Source organism: Neurospora tetrasperma (genome assembly GCF_000213175.1).
Source record: "Neurospora tetrasperma FGSC 2508 unplaced genomic scaffold NEUTE1scaffold_1, whole genome shotgun sequence".
Lineage (NCBI taxonomy): Eukaryota > Fungi > Ascomycota > Sordariomycetes > Sordariales > Sordariaceae > Neurospora > Neurospora tetrasperma.
The window spans coordinates 1,436,849-1,459,096 of NW_009799099.1; the positions used below are offsets into that span (position 1 = coordinate 1,436,849).

The window sequence follows — 22,248 nt, forward strand, 5'->3', positions numbered from 1 at the left end:
AGACGCCATGGGTCTAGATGGTTCAACTCCGGGTGGATGGGTGGATGTGCCAGACTCCCTGAGTGTTTCTAATTCTGACTTTCAATCGTCAAAGTCTTGAGAGCGCATTGGAAACAACGATGCCGTTGTAATGAGCTGTGGGAATATGCATGTTGGATGATGAGTGGAAAATGTAGATGCCTCCTCTACCTCGAAGCTGACAAATGATCCAAAGACCAAAGGTGCAAAACAGATCGCAGAGCACAACCCTAACCCTCTTTCAGGAGCTATCGGAAAGCGCTTTACATCATCAAGGTCGGGTACATTGGAAAGCTCCAGTTACTTAGTCGCCGCTAAAAAGTCGTGATAACGCTTCTTCCACTGCCGCTGCCGCCGACAATCGCCATCCGTCCGCATTGCCGTGAATTTTTGTCTGTCTTTGCGCCGAACACCTTGTCACTCTCTAGTAGCCAGTACCGCGCCTAACCTTTCAAAATGCTCACCCGGTCGCTTTTCTCGAGGGTAAGCGCTGCAGATTCCGTCACCCGGCAAAGTCGTAACCGACACTAACATCCTCCTCCTCCTGACAACAGCAACTCTTCGCCGCCGCCTCTCGGCCGGCCATTGCGCCCAAGGCCGTCTCCTCCGCCTTCCGCCCCGTCCTCTTCTACCAGAACCGCTTCCTGTCCGATGCGACCCGCCAGGCCATCGACAAGGCCGTCGCCTCCGCGCCCGTCGTCCTCTTTATGAAGGGCACCCCAGAAACCCCCCAGTGCGGCTTCTCGCGCGCCAGCATCCAGGTTCTGGGTCTTCAGGGCGTTGATCCCAACAAGTTTGCTGCTTTCAACGTTTTGGAGGATGCCGAGTTGAGGCAGGGTATGTTACACAACCAGTTGGGACAAGTAAAATGGGAAAAGTAAACAAGGACAGAAACGCTGACGAGTGGGCGTGCACCGCGCATCATCATGCATATATAGGCATCAAGGAGTACAGCGACTGGCCTACCATTCCTCAGCTTTACATCGACAAGGAGTTCGTCGGCGGTTGTGATATCATTGTCTCGATGCACCAGAACGGCGAGCTTGCCAAGCTTCTTGAAGAGAAGGATGTTTTGGTCAAGGGCGAGGAGGGTGCTGCTGAGGAGCAGACCGAGAAGAAGGAGTGAAAGAAATGAAGCGGCGGATGCGGATGCAGCTTTCGGCTATGCGTGGAGGAGATGAGTGATTCATGAAGCCATTGTACTTGTACTGATACCATTTGATAGACGATTTGGATCTCATGCGTAGACTGTACGATATGTGTTTACTCTTTACAATACTGAAAAGCGACGTGGAAGTATTACTCTGGGAATTCATCAGGACATTGGGAAACCAGATAACAGCAGATGATGACATGTACAGTACATGTGAGATAGATTCCCTCGAAAGTATCTTGACCTATACCCGTCTATGATGTGTTGAAAACGCCATGTTAAATGCCGCCTGGGTATCATGTTAAAGCTCTCCCTTTTCCTCATGCACACAAAGAAAACTGAAAGATACAAAAAAAACCTCAGCCATGTTGAACTCTCTCTTCCCCTTCCCCCGCCTTTCAGTCACTGCCCCCATCTCAGTTGCAGCCAGGCCCATCCGTAGCCTGTTAATTCGTCTTCGCCTCCAACCCATAGCCCCCCAAGCCCGGGCTATTATAACTCAACCCCTCCGGCCCCCTCCGGTGCTGACTTCTCGGCCCTCTCTCCTTCAAATCATCCCTCAACCACCTCAACACCAGCTCTCCCAGCCTACTATTTCCCGTCACGCCTTCTATCACATTCTTTCCGTCCTCGACCTCCTTCAACATCTCCTCCGCCTTCCCCCACCCCTTCACAGTGCCCAAGTGCATGTGCACCAGGTGCGTCGGCCAACTGGCCAAGTTGTCCAGGATGTGCGTCGCGTACACAACCGTGCACTCCCTCGTCTCCGTCTCCCGTCTCAGCCACCCCAGAAACTGCGCACGGGACCAGACGTCCAAGTCGACGGTGATTTCGTCGAGCAACAGCACCGTCCAGGGCCGGATCAAGCCCATTGCCAGCTGCACTCTGCGACGTTCTCCGTCCGATACGGCGTGCATTCGCCAGTTGGTGTCGATATCCAGCACCGACACCAGTTCGTCCCTTCTCTCGGGATAAGCATCGCCGCCCACTGACCGCAGCAGCTCAACGACACCAATGTCCGTGCGCACAATCGCGTTGAGGACCCATTCCAACCCCAAGTAGGTGACGCCCTCCAGACCTTCCTTGAACGGGTCAACACCCGACACTTTGATGGTGTTGGCGGGCGCGAGACGCTTGCCGGCCAGCAGGCGAAGCAAGGTGGTTTTGCCGGCACCGTTGGCGCCAATCAAGAGCGTGCGCGATCGAGGCGGGAGGGAAAGGGTAATGTCCGAGACGCCATTGGAGCGGTCGGGAAAGCTGTAGGTGAGGTTGAAGGTTTCCACTGTTGGAGGGGCTTGTTGGGAGGCCATTGTTTCTTTTTTTTGGCGGATGGTTCGATGAACGGGTTGTTGGTTGAAGGTTTGTTATGTTGGCTCTCTCGAGTGAGAGTACTGGTTTCTGGTTGGTCCTTGCCACTGTATTAACCCTTAAGTTCGTGTTGTTGACAATGTGAAGGGATGTACTATGGTGTTGGTAGGAAGGGGAAAAAAGAATTTGATTTGGGGAGTGAGGGGGAAAACTGAATGGATGGAATGAGGGGGTGATAGCGGCAAGCGGCAAGCGGCAAGCGGCAAGCGGCAAATGTAGGTACCTACCTATGTGATGCAAAAATCGGAACAGTTTCCACTTGCACCTGACAGTTTAGAGAGCTCGGCGATGTTGGGCCAGAAGGTCTGTCGTTTCAATCCGCCCCCCCCCCCCCCCCCCTGGAAAGTTTTGCGGGGTGGTAATGACGCAAGCACGCAACAAGGGCCGTTTTGAGTCCACATGGCGATTCAGTTCTTCAACTCCAATAAATGTGCGAAGAGAGAAAGCAGAACGTTCCCGATCAAAACACCTCTCCACCTTGGTGTCTTAGATATGCCTATGTCTTGCGTCCAAAAACTGGGAATAGCTCCAAACACTTTTCCTCATCATGTCTCACTATTACCTACCGGAACAAACATCGTTCAACTTCGGCATCTGTTGCAAGGAATCCATGCAAGGAACCAGGTGGTCGGTGATTCAAGGAATTCACTAAATATACAAACCGGAAAAATGTGAAACCACCAACACCTTCCTAAAACGGAAACCGAAGTTATGGTATTAGTGCTGACTCACCTCAACTCACCCTCCTTTAACAACACTGAGTGACGAAGATTGTCAAAAGATACAATACGAAGGCTCGGAGGCTTTCGATGGGTGGTGACCGAGGGTAGCAGTACGTACAGCACCCGCTCCAATCCCCGGGACCCACAAATGCAGCTGCTGCATCGATCACCATGGCAACACATGGGGGAAATCGGTTGTTCTGAGACACGAACCCGTACTGCGTGAGACGGACAGAAATCCCACTACTGCCATTTGCAAGTTTTTTGTTGTTTGTCACTTGGCAGGTTGTAGGCATCCTCAACCCCCTTGCTAAGGAAGAAAACAGAGCCGAAGAGACGTAGGAATACGACTTGGCGATACAGGATGTATATTGACCCATCGACTACACTAGAATTACTGCCATGCAAGTGAAGGATGCAAAGATTAATGTATCAACAACCCGAAATCCCTTTCGTTGATTGGTATTATTTGATTCTTTGTTCCCCTGATTCGCCAATCGGGGCGGCCCATGGTAGAAGTTTAAGTTGGTGATCAGTCACCCAACTCGAATAAATCACCCATCCTACCGTGCCAACCAACCGCCCCCTATCTAACCTAACCGCCGCCGCAGCCACCGTCCTCAGGTTCTACGTTCCAGAACCGGTTCCTCTCTCTCTATTCTTCCCTTTTGAACCCCGAATGATGTAAAACGATAATTGGTATCCCTTGAACAGAACAGAAAACAAAGCTCCAGCCAGTTGCGTAATAAGCAAGAAAGAAGTGAAGTAGAATGAAAAAAAGGAATATGCCGTGCCGCAAGAGGAACATATGATGAGAAAGAAAAGAAAAAAGCCCTTTCCCTTTTCTCTTCGTCTCTCTTCCTTTTATGCTTGGCCACCTACCAATGCGGTGCAAAAAAAAACATGTATGATAAAATGCTGAATGACGCTCGCAATCCATCCGTCCACCACAACCGAGGGAAAAAAACAGAGTTCAGACAATAATAATAAGACACGAACAAGAAAATAATGGCATCTCTTCTCCCTCTTTCCTCTGCTCTTCCCCTCATCTTAAGCCATGTGTTTGGCTTTTCGCACTCTTAATGGTAGTTTGGTTGCCTCTGTACCTCCTCTTCACCTTCTCTTCACTTCCCGACCCAGGCCTCTTCATCGCCTCACTAAGATCCCGCAACAGGTCCCCACCGATGCTGCAATCCATCCGTCCACCTCGCATACAGCAAATCCGACAGTGCCTTGCAGTGCTCCATGCCCGCTACCGCCGGCTGGCCCGGGTACTTTGCCTCGAGCGCCGCCCGCTCGCGCAGCTCTCTGCTGCTGCTCTCCCTTACGCGCTCCTGCTTCTCGGGGGATCGGCTGCTGGCATGGGACGACTGCGACGACTCTCTTCGTTGATGGTGCTGGGGTGGTGGAAGTTGATGAGAGGACGAGTTGGAAGACTCCTTTCGTCTGTGGGCGGCTTGCTGTAACTGGGCCTGCTGTTGCTGTTGTAGCTGCTGGGCAAGCTGTTGCGAGCTGGCCTCTCTTCGCTGCTTTTCTTGCTGGAGGACCGGGTGCGAGAGTTGTTGTTGAAGGGACGGCGGGTTTTCCTTTTTTTGAAGTAACGGGGCGGAATGTTGCTGCAAGAGCTGGGGCTCCTTCTTTTGAGGTGAGGGGGTTGATTGTATTAGTTGAGGCTGCTGTATTTGCTGAATAGGGGTTCCTTGGGCTGCTGCCATTACGGAAGACGGCCTGCTGCTGCTGCTGCTGCTGCTGCTGCTACTACTACTCGTCCTTTCTGCGGTGGGCTTCGGTGTGGACATGGGCGCTGCTACGACACTCTCCCGCCTTGGTCTAGGGCTAGCCAAGGGTGTGTTCAGCTGGCTGGTCATCAGTTTTGTCGGACTAGCAGAAAGCATCGGCTTCTGTGGGGAGCGCGATGGAGTCTGTGGGATGTTGTGGTTTTGAGTGACACCGGCTGATGTCGATGGCCGTTGGTTGAGGTCGCGATTCTTGCTCTGCGGTGTGCCATCTACAGATTTTCTGTGAAGGTGCTGACCGGGCGAGATCTTGCTGGCGTTCAGTAGTGCTGCACTGAGCCTGTTATCCTGTGATATTGAGCAAAGGAGGTGTCTGAGAAGGTGATAGGCTCCTTCAGGGTCCACCGAGTCGAGGTGGGCAAAGGCATCGGACAGATTAGCCAGGGCCTCACGCTTGGTTGAGGGACCGGTTTGCGCATGAAGCTCGTCGAGGGCAGGCTCAATGGCCTTGTGATAAAGACGACGACCGAGGAGCGCTTCCTTGCTAGTGGGCTCGATAGGCGCCTGCATCGCGGAGGGAGGTCGGTTCTCGTCATTGACCACCTCTTGGGGCTGTTCCTGGTGAATTTTCGGACCCTCGTGCTCGGAAGGTACACGACGAAAGAGTCGCATAGTCGAACCCGAGTTGCCGAAGGACATATCCGTCTGAAGGGGCCTCTTTGCTGCTGCGACAGGTGGGCGTGGTGAGCCAGTCGAGGTGGAAAGTCGCCGTTGCTGATGAGCGGCCGCGGCCGATGGCTGTCGCCGTACTGTTGCTTTCCTTACCGTCTGAGGGGTAGAGGGCTGCAGGGGACCATCTCTGACTTCCATTCTTCGCATGCCTTCTTCAGTCTCCCGGACCCTTGATGGATCCCTGGATTTTGTGGGAGTAGTGCTGACGTTCAAAAGGTTCTTGGGTAGCGCAACCGACTTGATCGTATCAAACACCCACTCGTCATCATCGTCCTTGGGGCTCATGGTGTGAAGGGTTTCCTGGTAAAAGACGGGAAGCTTGACGCGGTCCTGCTTGGCGTCCCACATCTGCTTGCGCTCGATCAGTTCCTGCAGCGCCTCGACCCTTCCAGCTGTGCGGATAAATCGATGCCTGAGCAGGTCTCTAGCTGTCGGGCGCTGGGCAGGGTCTTTGATCAGACAATGAGCGACAAAGTCCTTGAACTCTCTGCTGAACTTGCCCTCCAGTCGTGGTGGTGGGTTTTTGGGAATCTGAAAAAGGACCTTCATCGGGTGGATATTCGCATATGGAGGCTCGCCGACAGCCAGTTCGATGGCAGTGATACCGAGCGACCAGATGTCGGCCTTGAAGTCGTAGCCAGCCTGCTGGATGACCTCGGGGGCCATCCAGAACGGGGTGCCGACAAAGGTATTGCGTTGAGACTTCATATGTGTCAACTGCGCTGCAACGCCAAAATCAGCGAGCTTGACCTTTCCGGCTTCCGAGAGCAGGACATTGGCGGCTTTGATGTCGCGATGGATCTTTCCTTCGGAGTGTAGGTAATCGAGGCCGAGGAGGAGTTCGCGGCAGACGATGGCGATGTGTACTTCGCCAAAGTTTCCCGGTTTGAGCTGGCGCACACAATCTTGTTTAGCAAGCAGGGAAAAGAGACATGGTATGCGACAGCAATAGCAAAGGGACCAGACTTACGAGGTCCAAACAGGAACCTCCCCCGAGAAATTCCATCACGATCCATAGCTTGTGGCCGCGCAAGAAGCTCGCCTTGTATTGGGTGACGTAAGAGCTGGCGCATGTGCTGAGCACCGAGATCTCTTGTTGAATTTCCTGGATATCATCCTCGCTGGATTCGAGGTCAATCTAAAGGGGCGCAAAAGTTCAGTTAGTTTGCTGTCGAGGCTGGACGTCTCCTTGGTTCTTCCTTGTCATGGAATGCGATGTGATGCGATGCGATGCGATGCAGCCCAATGCGACAACAACGTACATGCTTGATGGCCACTGTTTCGCCCGTGGTCTTGTCAATTCCCTTGTAAACGACGCCAAAACTGCCTCCTGTGGGTGTTGGAACACCAAACCAAAAAGTCAGCCTCTCATTTTTTTATACTTACTTTTCCCCTCCTCCACAGCTCTTCCGGTGGCTGGATGTGGAAGTGGGATGCGACTTACGGCCAAGTTCTTCCAGCACTTGGTAGTGGTTGGCGACTCCTTCGTCGGCCATCTTTTTCAGTTACAGGAGGGTGATTGTCGCGAGTCGCGATGGACGGCAGGTCAAGTGCGCGCGACTACCTACCCAACCACTCGCTGGCGACCACTGGTGGTGGAGTAAGTAGGTCCGTTGGAGGTGACCTCTTTTGGTGGTGGTCCAGTCCGTGTCCAGCGATGTTCAGGGCGAGTCGTGGTGGAGTACTTTTTTTCGCTTAGAAACTGCCGCTGACCGCAAATCGACTGCAGATTAAGGATGGTGGGGTGGACGGAAAAGGGGGGCAACCCGGTCGGCTGGGGTCCGTCCAAATAAATAAAGGGAAAACAAAAAAGGGAAGAAAAAGACGGTGTCTGATGTTTCTTGTTGACGAGTACCCAGAACACAACCGCTTCGAGGTTGAGCCAGGTGAGTGAGGGAGGACGAAGGGCCAGCTCGCTACATATGTATAAGTCCCCCAATATCAAGTCCCTAGTAAGGTGCTAGGTCTAGTTGTTTGAGGAGCTGCAAGTCAACATCCAACTCGTGTGTGCGCTGCTGCAGGCGGGCTCAGCACAGGACCTTGAACTGGGCTGAATGGCCAGCGGAAGCGGGCGCCCAATGTTTAATCTAAATCTTGGTTTTCGGCTAACCAGGACCGGGACTGCTAGTCACTTGTACACTGGTGTGCGAGCGGCTGTCGAATGGGAGGGGGCACGGGCCATTTCCGTAGCAGGTCGGGCACCGCAGGGCTGAAGTAACCTGGCACTTGTCACAGATCTCGGAGATTACTGCTGGCGATAGTCGCGGATGGTCGTCGACCCCCGTTCGCTTCTCGTATTGCGGCTATCGCAATAACTGTATCTGGCGGTGGAAGTGTTGCCTCGTCTCCATCCTGCGTGCTCCCGTTTGGTTCGACAATGGGCAATTGCGCAGAGCGGCTGAGCGAGGGATGTGTGTGGTTTACATACCTCGAAGGATGGCGATGAGAAAAGGCTATGCCCTGCATTCCGTGTGTCTCTGGATCATTGGGTGTACCTGCTGGTAGCGCAAGTCTCCAAGTCTTGGAAAAGGCCTGCTAAGGGCAGTGCGAGACACTCAGCCAATCGCAGTACACGGTTGCGGGAGGCCATGCGTAATTTCTCCTTGAATCCAGATGGATACGCTCCTGGTCGCCCTAGCAAGGAATGCAGTGCCGATGCGACAAACGTCACATCGCCAACTATTTATTGTATCCAACAACTTGGCCAAGTTTTCTCGATTGGGTAGGTGGGGCTTTCATGCTTCCGTTCAGTCCAAGCTGAGTGTACACAGAACCAAACACTGGCCTCACTGCCCTCACACGCCTGCAACGCTGAGAATGCTGCGACGATGCGACGAATGCTGCCCGGGGTGGATTTCTGTGGTTTCCCATGGCAACACTCTCAAAGGTCCCGCGCTTATGGCCAGTCAGCATCGAGCTGGGGGCCTACCGAAGCGCGTCTCGAGCAACGGGCGCGCACTGCAGCAGATGAGGTGAGACAAGACCACACTAGCGACGGGACTGGGCAATGCATCAAGCCCCCACAGGCATCTTGAGGCATAATCGAACCTGGACGCCCCGAGCACGCGGCTCCGTTTGTTGTGCATTGTGCGATGTGCAGCGGCAAGGGAACAAGGGGGGCAGGGCATGAGCATGGGCATGAATGGTGGGCGGTTTGCAGTTGGACTTTTTTCTTCAGGTGGCTTTTGCAGCAGGCCGGCCTAGTCTGCAAGTCACGCGAGTCTTCCCTCTGCCTCCAACCCGCTCCGCATCTGCGACTCTGCGCCGTCTGCTGCGCAAGTGCGCCGTTGCTGACTTTGATTTTTTTTTCTTGTGTTGCATATTCGAGCACGCGGCATGATAGCTCGGACGAGACCGGGCCTGAGCTCCAATTCGAAACACAAACTGCAACCTAATCGGATCCTGTGTGCGCAGTGCAGCGCAGTGTGCATGCGGAGCCTGTCTCCCTTGATGCAGAATTTCTGGGTACTTGGTGTTTTCCGGTGTTTGATGTTTTGGCATTGGAACACATGGACAGCCTACGGATAGACAGACGCTTGGACGATATCGATCATTAGGGCTACCTCTATGTAAAGATACGTAACTTTTCTACTTCGCCCTGTTCTGGTAGCCAAGCAGTGTCTCTTGGCGCCAAGTCGCTGGCTATCCTGAAACCACTTTTTCTTTCAACGCTTTCGTCATAACCCCACGATGATTCACTGCATTGAGAAACTGATAGCACCAGTAAATCCAGCGCGCCCGAAAGGGGGCTTTTTTCTTCAGTCCGTTTTATATTGGCCCGTGCGGGGACTGATGCAGCGGTTGTGAAGAAAATCGCAGGTACTTGGGTTTGGTTGGCTTAGTTGCAAGATGCAGGTGGAAAAGATACGTATCTTTTGTTTGGTTACAATGTTCAAGTTCATTTTCGCTTGGACGGATGGAAGAAGAATAACGGAAGGCTAGAGACTGTTTCATCCCATCGTACTCGTTCGAGTTTCGATTCTGCGGGGGAGGTATTCCTTGTTTGCGTTGCGCGCTAGTATTTATCAATGGGCATGGCGGGATGGCCGGACGGATGTACGTAGGTTGCATGTACACTCGCATAAAACTCATTACCACAGCGATTACTTGCAGTGACCGGGCTGGCTGTACCTGCTTGGGTTTGAAGAAGCATCAAAGTATGTAGATACGGAGCAGGCCGAATCGTCTCGGAGCATCGCTCCAGAGAGAGCAAATCAGCGACAGGCACGGGCGGGATTCGTTTCTTGTTTGTCTATTTTCAAGGAAACTGGTTGTAGTGTGGTGCATGTATACAGTTGATCGACCTCCACGCGGCGGAACCCACACGTTCGGCTGACTTGCTTGACAGTCGAAGATTCTCCCGAGTTGAAAGACATTGCCCTAACACCGGGCTCCCTAGGAAGGTGACCCTTGCTCAGCATTTGATCCTGGTTGTGTTAGTGACTGTGGTCTCCAACTTCTCCAACCAAACAAGGGCAACCTACACTAACAACCACACATCAACTTGGCCGTTGCGTCAATCCTCTTGTTCCCAGAAAGATTAGCACCTTGCACCTTGCACCTTGCACTTCCCGATGCCATGGCCTCCATGTATGTACATAGTACACTATGCAGCAAGTGGTGCGCATTGTTCCTTGATTGACCGGAAGCTTAACGGGAGGAAAGCTACCTTTCCCTGAAAGTACCTCGACACTGTTTTGCGGGGAATATCAAAAAAGCCCCCTGTCAATCCCTTCAAGCCTCTGGCCGATTCTTGCTGCTTTGTTTAGTTGGAATTGGGTGGTTGGGGAGATCCCGCCCGCGTCCTGCGTCTCACAGACATTTTCAACAAGAGCTGAGAGGTGACTGAAGGGAGCCACTGAACAACAAAGCCACGCACAAGGGACGGGAACACTACTTACTATACACTGCAACCTCAAACTGACACAACCTGAGCCTCCCTGAGTCGACGTTCAGCAAGAGCCCGCCGCCCATAAGCTCACCAACTTGCGCCGAACCAAACCTACCTACCACAACCCTTGACCAGAACAGAGAGACGGCAAAGGGAACACTACTAGGTCAGACAGATACATCGACACGGCTGCCTGGGCGACAGACAATCCCATCATACTAGCCGGTGAGAGAATCGAATAGCGAGACAGTCCTTGTCGTCGGTTTCTCTCTGCCCGACCCGACTCCAACTCTCTCTCTTTCTCTCTCTCCCCTTCTGCACCTGAAGCGGATTCCCCATTTTTGCAGCTCCACCTCGGATGCCTCATACAGGCTTATAGCTCCAATTCGGTGTGGTCTGGATCCATCCCATCTTCAGCTGCGCCAGGTCTTTCTGTCTGTCTGTCTGTCTGTCTGTCTGTCCAAAGGTTTTTGCTTGGGTCCTGGTCCTTGGGCTGTAAGCGTTTGCTTTGCTTTGCTGTTTTCCGTCCGCTCGTTCGTCCGAACGCCTTCCTTGCTCCCAGGTTTGTTGCTTTTGCAAGTGGTGTGGGCCGACCGACATTTGTTGTTGACATAGCAACCAACCTGCACGGGAACTACCACAACCAAGCCTGCACCGCCCGTCCGCCGCCGCCGTGTGTACGTGCGGGCTCGAGTGCAGACGCCTTGGAGTTCCACCGCCCCTGACCTGCAACCCGACTGACAGACACCTGCCCGCCGCGACTCGACCAAGATATGGTTCCCGCACCACCACCAGTCCCGACGCGGTTCCCTTGTTGGGTTCGGGCTGTCTACTCGTGGGGAGGAGAGGTGCGTGCCTACTAGACAGATATACTGCAATTACCTTCCTGCGGTCCGTCTTGCCCAGCAATCGCGAGTGCCAATGCTGCTTCCCATCCGGCTCCAACATCCAAGCTGTGATAGCCTGACTGACCGATCCTCGTGTGCTTGCAGAACAAACGCGACCTCGGTTTCATCGAAGGCGACCTAATAGAATGTCTCAACGCTGGCGACGGCTCATGGTGGACGGGGAGGCTATGGCGCGACAGGAGGGCAATTGGCGTCTTCCCCTCCAACTTCGTCGAGCTGATGCCCGAAAACTTCAGGCCGACAAGCAGATCCACGAGCCCCATGGCTTCCAGCAACTCGCCCAGTCCCAGCGGCACCCCGCAAAAGTCGAGGACCTTTCGGAAACCCTTCGAGGCCTACTCAAAGGCCCCCCATTATACGACAGCAAAAGTCCCCGAGACCTACAAGGATGGCTCTGTAAGCCGACCCCCGCGCGCTGGCTCGATTCGACCACGATCACGAGGACCCATAGGGCACCCAGGAGGAAGAGAGGGCGGGCATGGCTACGGATATCCCCACGGCGGTCCTCATCCGCCTAGCCATGGAGGGAGGGCACCGTCACCGGCACCATTCAGAGCTGCGTCGCCGAATCCCTACCGAGCACCCTCTCCGGCTCCGTATCCGGTACCGATACCGCCGCCTCTAGCCGGGTCACCAGCACCGACAGGACCCTTCCGGGCAGCATCACCGTCGCCGTACAGGGAAGCATCGCCAGCACCATACCGCCCCCGAGCTTCGTCGCCCGCCCCATACGTGCCCTCCCCCGCGCCATACCACCCCCATTCGCACTCACCGTCACCGGCACCGCTCCGAAACACATCGCCATCCAGGTCACGATCTCCTTACAAGCATCAGCTGGATTACAGGGGAACACCACCAATCAGAGATGCGTCGCCAGCCAGAGCGTATTCGCCAATGAGAGCTCACTCCCCCGCGCCGCCATCGCCAGCACCCTCGTACAGGCCCTACCGACCTCCCCAGCTCCAGGATGGCCAATATCAGGAAGGAGGTCCCGGGGGAGGGGATTCACCGCCTCCACCGCCCCCTCCGCACCGCAACCCCGTTTCACGACATGGATCCAAAAACTCCTACAACGGGGACCAGCATTCACAATACCAACCACAATACTATGAGGATATACCACGACCAAATTCCACGGCTCCATACAACCAGAGTTCCAATGGCTACCCAATGGCAAGGACACCTTCACCATGCCCTCCTTCACCGGCGGCATCAGGGGCTATGACTCCATCACCGTTGAGAGAGGCCATGGATGATGTGATGGAGCAGTTGGACGTGTTGAGCGGCGGCGGTAAACTTCCTCGCGATGGATCTCCGGAGCCTCTCGACCCCTGGGCGCCCGAGGCTTTTGAAGAAATTCACCAAAAATCGAGGAAAGCTCGGGATAAACGACCTCAAAGTACCATGTTAATCGACGAGGGATACGAAACATACAGTGGGACTGGCTCGAGCTTGGTAGGACCGACGTCCAAACCGCCCCAACCACAAGATGAGCCATCACGCCTCCCACAGTTAAGTAACTACGTCGAGAGGATGGAATCCAGGTTGAGGACCATGCACCAGCATAGCGCCAGCATGAATAACATTACTGAAGGCCCCCCTCCTCCTCCTAAAAGTCCGTTCATGAACAGGCCAAAGTCATCAATCGAGTCCCGAGTGGCGGCAGACCCAAGGCTTAGGAAAAAGAAGTCATCATATGATATGGGACGACAGACTCTTGATCGAAGTTCGACCACCAAAACCACGTCGACTAATGCATCCGATGCCCCAAGCAATGTCACCTTTTCCTCGGCAACAACTGACAGTACTAATCGGAGTCTGATGAGTGGTGTTTCAGCGGGGGGCATAAGCGCCACAAGTGCTGGAAGCTTGGCCAGGAAGAACCGAATTAGGGCTCACAGTGCGCTCAGCATCCGGGAGGAATCCGACCGCCCAGAAACTCCCTTCACGGGGATAACGTACCACAGCAGCCATGCTTCGGAGAATGTGCATGTGCAACCAAAGTCCCGTACCGACCTTGGCCAAGAGGACTCGATGGGTAACCTGGGAGGCCTTGTTACCCCAAAACCGAAGAAGCAGAACTTTATCAAGCGAATTCTCGAGTCCGCCAAGACCGGGGTTGCCAACAGCAGAAATAGCATTGCTTCTGCAGGGTCATCCTCACCGACTAAATCAGCGACAAATCCGCTTTCTGCTCTATCTGGAGGTCCGTCCCTGTTACCAGCGAAGAATATTGGGAGGGAAGGCATGGGCAGTGGTGTTGACTGGGTCCAGGTTCGGCGAGACGTCAACCGTTCCAACTCTTTGAGCCAGAACGAGCGTACGGAACGAAAGGAAAGATGTCAAATGCTGGACCATCCAGCTTTGAATCCCGTGGAGGAACTGTACAACAGCATCAATGGCGATGAGGGCGCCGATGGAATGCCCGTCCAGGAGCCCTTCAACTATCTAACTATTAACCTGAGCCAGGTCGACAAGAACTCCCGCTTTGTGGCCAGCCTGCCCCCCACCACGACGGCTGCATCGCTTGCGGCTACCTACGTTTGCCGACCATACCATAGCGATGTTCAGCGCCTACGTGCCATCTTCACCTGGGTTTCCGAGAAGGTTTGCTGGGAGGAGGACTTTGAGGGGCCTATCGACACGCGACGGGTTATTCACTCGAAGCGTGGATGCTCCGAAGAGTTTGCGGTTCTCGTTGCGGAGATGTGCGAAGCTGTGGGCCTGCATTGTGAGGTCGTCCGCGGTTATCTCAAGTCGCCCGGCGAGATCCCTGATGCCAATATTGTTCCCCGTCCCAACCACTGGTGGAACGCGGTGATTGTTGACAACGAGTGGAGGATGATGGATACCTGTTTGGCGAGCCCGTCCTTCCCACGCCGTGCTCTGTACTCGAGTTGGAACAGCTCTCAAGCGGACCCCTGGTGGTTCCTAGCACGCCCTACCGAGATCTGCTGGACGCATATCCCCGAACACCACGAACAACAACACATCTGCCCGCCCGTTGCTCACGAGGTCCTGCTCAATTTGCCCTGTGCCTGCCCACCATACTTCAAGAACGGTCTGGACATGTTTGACTACAACACCTCTCTGATCAGGATCGAGGATCTCGAAATGGTGCACATCAAGTTCAACGTGCCAGCTGATGTCGAAATTGCCGCAGAGGTCGAGACTCGCGCCCTGACCAAGGATAACGACGGTGATGTCTTTGAGTCTGGCGAAGTAGTCAAGAAACGTGCCCTCGCACAGGCAGAGTGGTTCGGAGGCGTCAAGCGCTACACCGTCAAGGCCCTCCTGCCCGGCGACGAAGGCACCGGCACGCTCAAGATCTACGCTGGCAAGCGTGGCCTAATGCACAGCATCAAGGACATCCCACACCCTCTCGCCTTCGCTCTTCCCATCATCCACACGGGCGAAAACCCGCCCTACGAGTTCGTCACCCGCCATCCAACCCCTCACGCCCAGCGCCATGATCTCTACATCGTCCAACCGCAATGCCAGCGCCTCGCCCTCAACAATACCTTCGTCTTCATCATCCGCCAACACCCAAGCTCGAGCTCAACCTCCGACGGCCCCATGTCCCCATCCATTACCTCCGGCAGCGCCTCTCCGATCCCCTTTCACCGCCCTTCCAGCGCCATGAGCATGACCTCGAGCGCAGCCGGTGGTTCCCAGCCCAGCACCACCGCCGGCGGTTCTAGCAACAGCAGCAGCAGCAGCAGCAAGAAACCCGCCAAGCTGGCCATCCAAACCCCCGGCGGCAAGATCCTCCGGCTGATGAGAAAAGAGGACCGCGGAAACGGCAGAGGAACAGGCATCGGGTTCGGGAGCCGGGCGGCCGCGCAAGCAGCGGCCGAGCCGGGTGAGGAAGGGGATGGAGGCACGTGGGAGACCATCATCAAGTGCAGCGAGCGCGGTACATGGAGGGGACTGGTGTTGGCTGATAGGACAGCCAGGTGGTGCGTTTTCGCTGAGTGGGTTTGTCAGTAAGAATGGCTTAAGCCTGCCACTAGACGGTCCATGAAGGAAAGTTCCATCTGAAAAAGGCACTACCTGCAGGTTGGTTCGTGGTGGGCTAAGGGGACATCCGAGATGAACGGGTGTCTTGAAAAAAAGGAGATCTCGAAGAACGAGAAGAAAGAAGCACGAGCGGTGTTTTCGATTGGTTGACCTTGCACACATGAGGTCCTCATGTTGGACTCCAATGTATGGCTATAATGTCGTATGGTTTTATGGTTGGGTTTTGATGAGCGCCGATATCTTTTTTTTCAATTCTGTTTTTTTTCTTCACATAGGTGTCACATCGCATTGTTCGACCCTTGGCGAGGCGTTCAAGGGAAGAGAAACGCGCATAGCAAGCGAAGCGAAAGCAGATGTATGTTCTAGTTTTTGTGCTTGGGATCCTCACTCCAGATGTACGCAGTATACACTGCTTGTTAGCTTTGGTTTCATGTTGAGCAAGTGGGACTCACAGAGAGGGGAGAATTTGCGGAGGTCGTTATGTAAAGCCTAGCTAGCATCATCAGTTGACTGGGCATACGAAGAAGGGAAGAGGAGAGAACAAGAAATTTATGACTATACCCCCATCATTCTGATTTGAGTTGTAAACATTGACCCCCGACCCTGTGCTGTGAAGTCTGTCTAGTACACAAGCTGAAGTTGAGAGTAGTTCGGCGGTTGCTCCTGGGTTCCTTCCTGACTTGACCAGATTCTGCGCTTTGGTGGGTTACGTGGCTTACGTGGTATGGATTCGATCGATTGCACACCACCTGTGGCTAGATCCGTCGAACACAAAGAGCAAGAAAGGGGCGGTGTCTGTCAAGCTCTCACAGATTTCGTATCTTTGATTATTTCGTTTTCCATCATAGATGACGGTTTAAGGCCAACATAGACGACACCACCGGTTTTACATACCCTCAGCTCTACAGTACTTGGCCTCTCCGGCTCATGTATAAAAAAGCTCCCGTGGTGTACGGCTTTGTTCTTTGGTGGAAAGAACCACGTAACATGATCTGCCCCGGCCGAGAATGGAGCTCAGTACTGAGTAGGTAGGTAGGTACCTCTACGCTACCCCAATCGGCCAGAAGATCCCCGTCGTTGGCTGGGAGTGCTGGAAGGAGCGGAGGTATGGAATAACTGAAGGCCTTATATGAGCGGGCGCCTTTGGGAATGAGTTTGGAAGGAGCATCGGCGAGTGCTTGCGCCGGGTATAGGACGGGATTTTCTCCACAAGGCTTTCCCTGTGCGGGGTATCTACAGTTGGGCCTGGCACGCCTTTTCCTCTTTCATCAAACAAGCCATTCATCAAGCATTTCCCTTTTGCATATCCCTTGTTGCATCTTCAAGTAAGATTCCATATGAAAACTATGTCAGGTGTAAGTTATCTGATCCTATGCCGTGGTACGAAGTATCAAGTGATGAGCGAGTTCGGTTAGCTTTCGAAATTACATCCGTGCGAGATCTGAAAGTCTGTTCTGTGTTGCTCGATGAAGCGTCAGGAACCTATAAGGGGCAATGAATAGAAGCTCACCATACAATTTGATGGGCTTGTTGCCGCCCTCCACAACTCAAACAATCCCTCTAATGTCCGTTTCTGCTGCAGACAAACTGGTTAACTCCCCCGTCCCAATCGCCTCATGGCGCCTAAAATGCCCAAAACACCTCTCAGCGCAGCATTCACAGATTACTAAAGCCTGTACAAGACCACCTCTCCCCCTTTCTTTCGAATTCAAGTCATGATAAACGAGTGTCTGCAGGGTTGACAGTCTTCCACACCTTCAAAGCTGACATCCACTTGGAACGTTATGTGTTGGCCTTCGGATAGACCGCAACTCGGAAGCCGAGACGGCATTTAAGACAGAATGATCTACCAAAGCTGAACACCAAATTTTTCGCCGATGTGGGTTTAGAGTAAGACCTGCATCACCGGTGCTGCGGGTTCGGGAGCAAAAGACTGCGCTACCTCAACTCAGCTCGACTATTTCTTGCGCGATTGCTCGATAGGGCGACATGGACCGCGATGAATTTTTTCGCTCTTGTCAGTGCATGCTGCGATGGATGTGTTTGACCAGCCAATTGCTCACGACTCCGTCGTTGAACAGACCCTTTTTTTTTTTCGTGATTGATTGATGGCTGATTGAATGATCGGCCAAATGCCTCAGTGACGTCAAACTATTCCACTTACCTTTTCCCCGAACATGTTGGTTGGGGCCACTGAGGACCTTGCGGGGTGCTGATACCGGAGAATCAGAGATGGACTTTAAACACGACGGACCCCAGGTTCCTGGAGGGCCGATCACTTCACAGATTTCAATATAATCCCATCCACCCAAACTACTCAGTCTGAACCTAATCGTTCTATGGCCGAAAACGCAACAAAACCGCTGGTTTTCACCTTTGGCCGTGCCACCTTGACTTATAGCGCGCCTGATCTTCACAGCGCCTGTGACCCTCGGTGTCAGAGCACGGTTCGCGACCAAGACCGACCCCTACCTCCGCGGAGTTTACGCCGTCAACTCATTCAATAGTGGTAAGTCGAAAGCCGGATGACTTACCCTCAGCCACTCGTTGCTCAACACTTGAACCCGAGACAATGACATTCTGAAACTTCTCGGGCCATGAAGGATCGTTCATTGCTTGGTCGTCCTTGAAGGTTCAAGCATGGCTCAAGCAAGGATGTACAAGGAATTGCACTGCCCGTCCAAGCGGCGGCATGATGCAAGCTGCGCAGTGTCTTTGGAAACAATACCATGTGCGTTCGGGTGGGAGCTGTAAACTTTTCCCACCGCTTTGGTTCGAAATTCTCTTTCTTGTACAGGAGTTGTTCTTGGATTCGTCTTGCCTGTCTGTCGGTTAGAGCTTCCAAGTTCCCACTCCATCCTTATTTCATGGGGTCTCGGGGCAATCTCGTGTATCTTTGATTCACTCATTTCTTCCCACCTTATGATCGCCACACCAAGCGATATCGCATTACTTGTCAGGGGGGACTCGACTTCTCGAACCTCATAATGCGGGATCAACCGCCATCTCCATATTCACATTTGTCTCCAAGTTGGAGATTCTCGATACTTTTTCCTGAAGCCGAGCACAAGTGGCAAAGGGACAGGGCGATTACGCGTTGCTTGGCAGGACCCGGCAGAACCCGGGGTCGTACATAAAGATCATAAGACGTCCTGTTTACACTACACGTGTACTAAATCCATCATGATGCGCAGTTTCACGCGCCACAGATTCTCTCGCCAGCGGGTTAGCTCCTCATCAACCATCGACGACATGTCTAGCCTCCGACCGTGTTCAAGCACATCGTCAAGGGGACGGGATACTGGGTTCCCAGAGCCCTTCAATGGAGGTGCGTAAGCATGGCATACCTATCACTGCATATTGGTCTTGACTAACATCACTATCAGACCGAAACACAACATTACCACACCCAGAAGCCAATCTCAGCCCTAACGCTACCCTCGGCGAGGAAGACATCTCGACGGAAAGGGCACTAATGCGGGCCCGAAATTCGTTCCTAAAAGACCCGACTTCAAGTCCCAATAGCGCCGAAGGGTTTATGGACAGCATCAAGAACATGGAACGTATGGCTCGCGCGGCAAGAGGTGATATCAGCAAAACAACACCAGACAATGGCGCGACATGGGTGACAACACCAACAACAACGACAGCAGCAGCAGCAGCAGCAGCGACAACAGCAACATCACCAGTAAAGGACAGCGAAAGTGTCATGTCCGCATCATCAGGTGGCTCAGGCCCTCGACGACTAGAGACCCCGTTCGTGAACCGTGCACGGCCGCTGTTCTCACCGGACTCGCCGGAGTCCAGAAGGAGCACGAAGTCGACGGGGAAGAGGGCATGGTTTGCCAGGAACATATTGGGCAGGTCGCCTTAAACGACGGGCTCTTGGCTGGGTTGGCGAGGCTGGGCGGGTGGCTGATGTTGCGGTCTGGCCGTGCTTGGCACAAGTCATCCAGAGGACGATTGTGATATTGTTCGTGTCACTCGGCTAGGGCGGAGTGATTCACCAAGACGATAGAGCAATGTCGAGCGGGGTCGGGCGGGCCGAAAGCTTTAAGAGTCTTTCTGCATGTTTTCTTAGGTGTCTCTTTTAGCGCGGAGTTTTTTGTCCGGGGTTGCATAACATCAGGATTTGGATTGAAGGAGTGAGGGAAAACGGTGGCATTGTACAACACATTACAACACATCACAAAACGACCAGAGACGAATTTCTTTTGTATCGAAGCATTCGAAGGGAGCAATAACACTTGGGTTTATATCTGTTTAATTGATGGGGTATTGATTTTATAAGGTGTGGAGGAACTGTGAGAGTATCGGCATGAAGCTGGGCTTTATGGCGGACCAAGGTTGGAAGAGCAACTTGAGTGTTCTCAACTCGGCCCCTCTCCAGTCCAAAACATGGCAATTGTTCAGAGCAACTATTACCTCCTATACACGGCGTTTACCTGGAAAGTATGGTCGTTCCCAATAATAAAGCCCATTGCTTTCGCAGTCGAAAGCTAGAATCACAAAAGGTATCTGCTTCAACTCCACGGTCACATGTCAATTGAGATAATATAAGGTCGTAGCTACACTACTTGAGCTTCGTCAATTCATCAGGTCTGGATTCCCCACGGAATTGACACTGGACGAGATGTTTTCCCAATTGTCCCAAACCTCTTGATGACCAAATGAATGGCTAGGTACGGATTCGAAAGGAGCTAGCAAGATTTCAAACAGTATATATCATTTGGAGAAAGCATGTTCACAGCATGCAAATATCTAGGGAAGTTGACTCGAGGTCTCGAGCTGACAATACCAAACCGGTTTCGGACTGTATAAAACAAAATGCCAAATAAATCGAAACCGTTGAAACGTTGATCTGTCATGCTCATTTTCCCCATATCTGCAACTGATTCAGCCGCTTCCATCCTTCCACTACTACAACGACGTCATCGCTCCTCCTCCCATGTGGTTTCTCATTTGACCCGTTACCCACCCCCCGTGTCTCCAACCCCCCCAATCCCGTCTTTCCTTTCTTTTCTTTTCGTTCCTCTCAACGTCTTCCATCTGAACCTCCCCCTCTAACTCCCTCGATAAGTAGAATAACTGTACGGCGCCAACAAAAGCGGGACATGATAAGTCTGTCCCTCCTCCACCCTAAACACCACCGTCACCTCGGGGAAGAAGGTCTTATCCTCCCCATCGAAATACCCTGCCGTATCAAAGCGCAACATCCATCTCGACGGGCCCTTGATGTCGTTGACAAAGACGTCTTCCAGAGTGTAGACGGGGACTTCGCCCGAAGAAAGCGCGGAGGAATAGGGCAGCCAGGTCTTGATGCGGCCGTCTTCGTCGGTTATGGATTCAAAGGTTTTGCTGGGGGTTTGGGCGGTGGAAGAAGAGGTGGAAGAAGACAGAAGCTCGAGCTTGACGCGCACCGAACGGGCCGGTTGGCCAAGGGAGGTGTCGAGGATGTGGCACGTTATGCGGTCTTTGGTTGCCATTTTTTTTATATGATGATTTAGAGTTCTCCTCTTACTGTTTGGGGTCTCGAAACAATTATGAGGTCAGAAATTGGCTCCGAGAGGTAAAGAGCTGCGGTGAGTTTGAGGTGAAGTGAGGTTTGGAACTTATGGGGTCTTTTGGAGGTGAAGTTGACGGACAGGGGTCTGGGTGACAGCTGCGCCCAGCTTGGGGGGGAATGGTGGGGCATGAAGCGGGGCTTGTTCTCAGCGATAAACGCGTTACATATGTGAAAACCAAGGGACAGTGGGTACGTACGTTGGTGATTGTTTTGGGGGTTTCTGCTAACTCTTCAGTGCCTTCCGTTTTGACTTTGATGAAGAGCTCAAGTCACAGATTCATCAGTCTCAAACCTAAGATAGAAGAAACCCCGAATCTTTTTGTATCATTTCAAGGTGTGAAGTCCGCTACGACGGGACGGGGCGTCAACCGACACAGCCTCCTCGTTCCCGCCGCACGGCAGCAGCGACGATGGGGAACCACCACTGGGGCCGTCGGCGGCTGCCGTGCACCGCTGCAGCTCTCAGGCGGAGCTAGCTCCAGCTCCAGCAGGGTTCCCATCGTGGTTCCCATCCCAGTTGTGCTACTATGTACATGCTACATAGTCTATGTACCTACCCACCGGCATTTGGAGAGCCATAAGCCGTAAATAGAAACAGGGTGTTGAGAAACACTGCCACGGTCCTGATGATGCGGTACTTGTGTGGTTCCCTTCGATGGCTCAGGGTGCTACACAACGCTGGGAAAGAGCCAATTCGACGTGGAAGAATGGGGAAGCCTAAAATGGGGGTACCACGAAGGGCGCATGCTGTCAGAGAGAGGGAAGGATGGATATGCAATCTTTCATTCAGCGACCAGAGTTTGAGTTCCATGTTTGATGTCGACATGTCTGGGATGAACGTGACAAGAGATGAATATCGAGATTGGGGGCACCCTTGCAAAGTGGCCAGGGGAAGACCACAACATGTGTAAAAACGGCCCCACGATGCGGCGCTTTCCCACCCCTGTAAATATTTTGCGTATGACTGAAACCTGGGGAACGGGGTGTGCAATGAGTCACGTCATTTATTTTGGACAATGAAAGCCGACACCGGGCATATACCTATTGTTGAGAGTCATCAACATCAATGAATAAGGGGGGGTTTCGTGAGTGATTGAAGAGAGAGCTGAAGCGGGAGTCACTTAGGTTTGGTGA

The 22,248-nt window shown here is 53.2% G+C and overlaps 6 protein-coding genes across 6 annotated transcripts; 2 read left to right on the forward strand and 4 right to left on the reverse strand.

Moving 5' to 3' along the window:
- Positions 1-382: 382 nt before the first annotated feature.
- NEUTE1DRAFT_115737 (uncharacterized protein) lies at positions 383-1,290 on the forward strand (the record flags this gene model as incomplete). The annotated part of the gene is made up of 3 exons (XM_009849438.1): positions 383-501; positions 573-855; positions 957-1,290. 3 exons carry the CDS (start codon positions 475-477, stop codon positions 1,142-1,144), a joined length of 498 nt encoding a protein of 165 aa, XP_009847740.1.
- A 290-nt stretch (positions 1,291-1,580) lies between these two features.
- NEUTE1DRAFT_127329 (uncharacterized protein) lies at positions 1,581-2,588 on the reverse strand (the record flags this gene model as incomplete). Its single annotated transcript, XM_009849439.1, has 1 exon — positions 1,581-2,588. The coding sequence occupies one exon, from the start codon at positions 2,479-2,481 to the stop codon at positions 1,618-1,620; it is 864 nt and encodes a 287-aa protein (XP_009847741.1).
- A 1,560-nt stretch (positions 2,589-4,148) lies between these two features.
- Positions 4,149-7,225, reverse strand: NEUTE1DRAFT_119635 (uncharacterized protein; the record flags this gene model as incomplete). The annotated part of the gene is made up of 4 exons (XM_009849440.1): positions 4,149-6,620; positions 6,700-6,867; positions 6,992-7,059; positions 7,174-7,225. 4 exons carry the CDS (start codon positions 7,223-7,225, stop codon positions 4,419-4,421), a joined length of 2,490 nt encoding a protein of 829 aa, XP_009847742.1.
- Positions 7,226-11,393: 4,168 nt separating this feature from the next.
- Positions 11,394-15,518, forward strand: NEUTE1DRAFT_75559 (uncharacterized protein; the record flags this gene model as incomplete). The annotated part of the gene is made up of 2 exons (XM_009849441.1): positions 11,394-11,468; positions 11,613-15,518. 2 exons carry the CDS (start codon positions 11,394-11,396, stop codon positions 15,516-15,518), a joined length of 3,981 nt encoding a protein of 1,326 aa, XP_009847743.1.
- A 3,120-nt stretch (positions 15,519-18,638) lies between these two features.
- NEUTE1DRAFT_119637 (uncharacterized protein) lies at positions 18,639-19,403 on the reverse strand (the record flags this gene model as incomplete). The annotated part of the gene is made up of 2 exons (XM_009849442.1): positions 18,639-18,700; positions 18,953-19,403. 2 exons carry the CDS (start codon positions 19,401-19,403, stop codon positions 18,639-18,641), a joined length of 513 nt encoding a protein of 170 aa, XP_009847744.1.
- A 748-nt stretch (positions 19,404-20,151) lies between these two features.
- NEUTE1DRAFT_75561 (uncharacterized protein) lies at positions 20,152-21,106 on the reverse strand (the record flags this gene model as incomplete). Its single annotated transcript, XM_009849443.1, has 1 exon — positions 20,152-21,106. The coding sequence occupies one exon, from the start codon at positions 21,032-21,034 to the stop codon at positions 20,612-20,614; it is 423 nt and encodes a 140-aa protein (XP_009847745.1).
- Between the last annotated feature and the right edge of the window lie 1,142 nt (positions 21,107-22,248).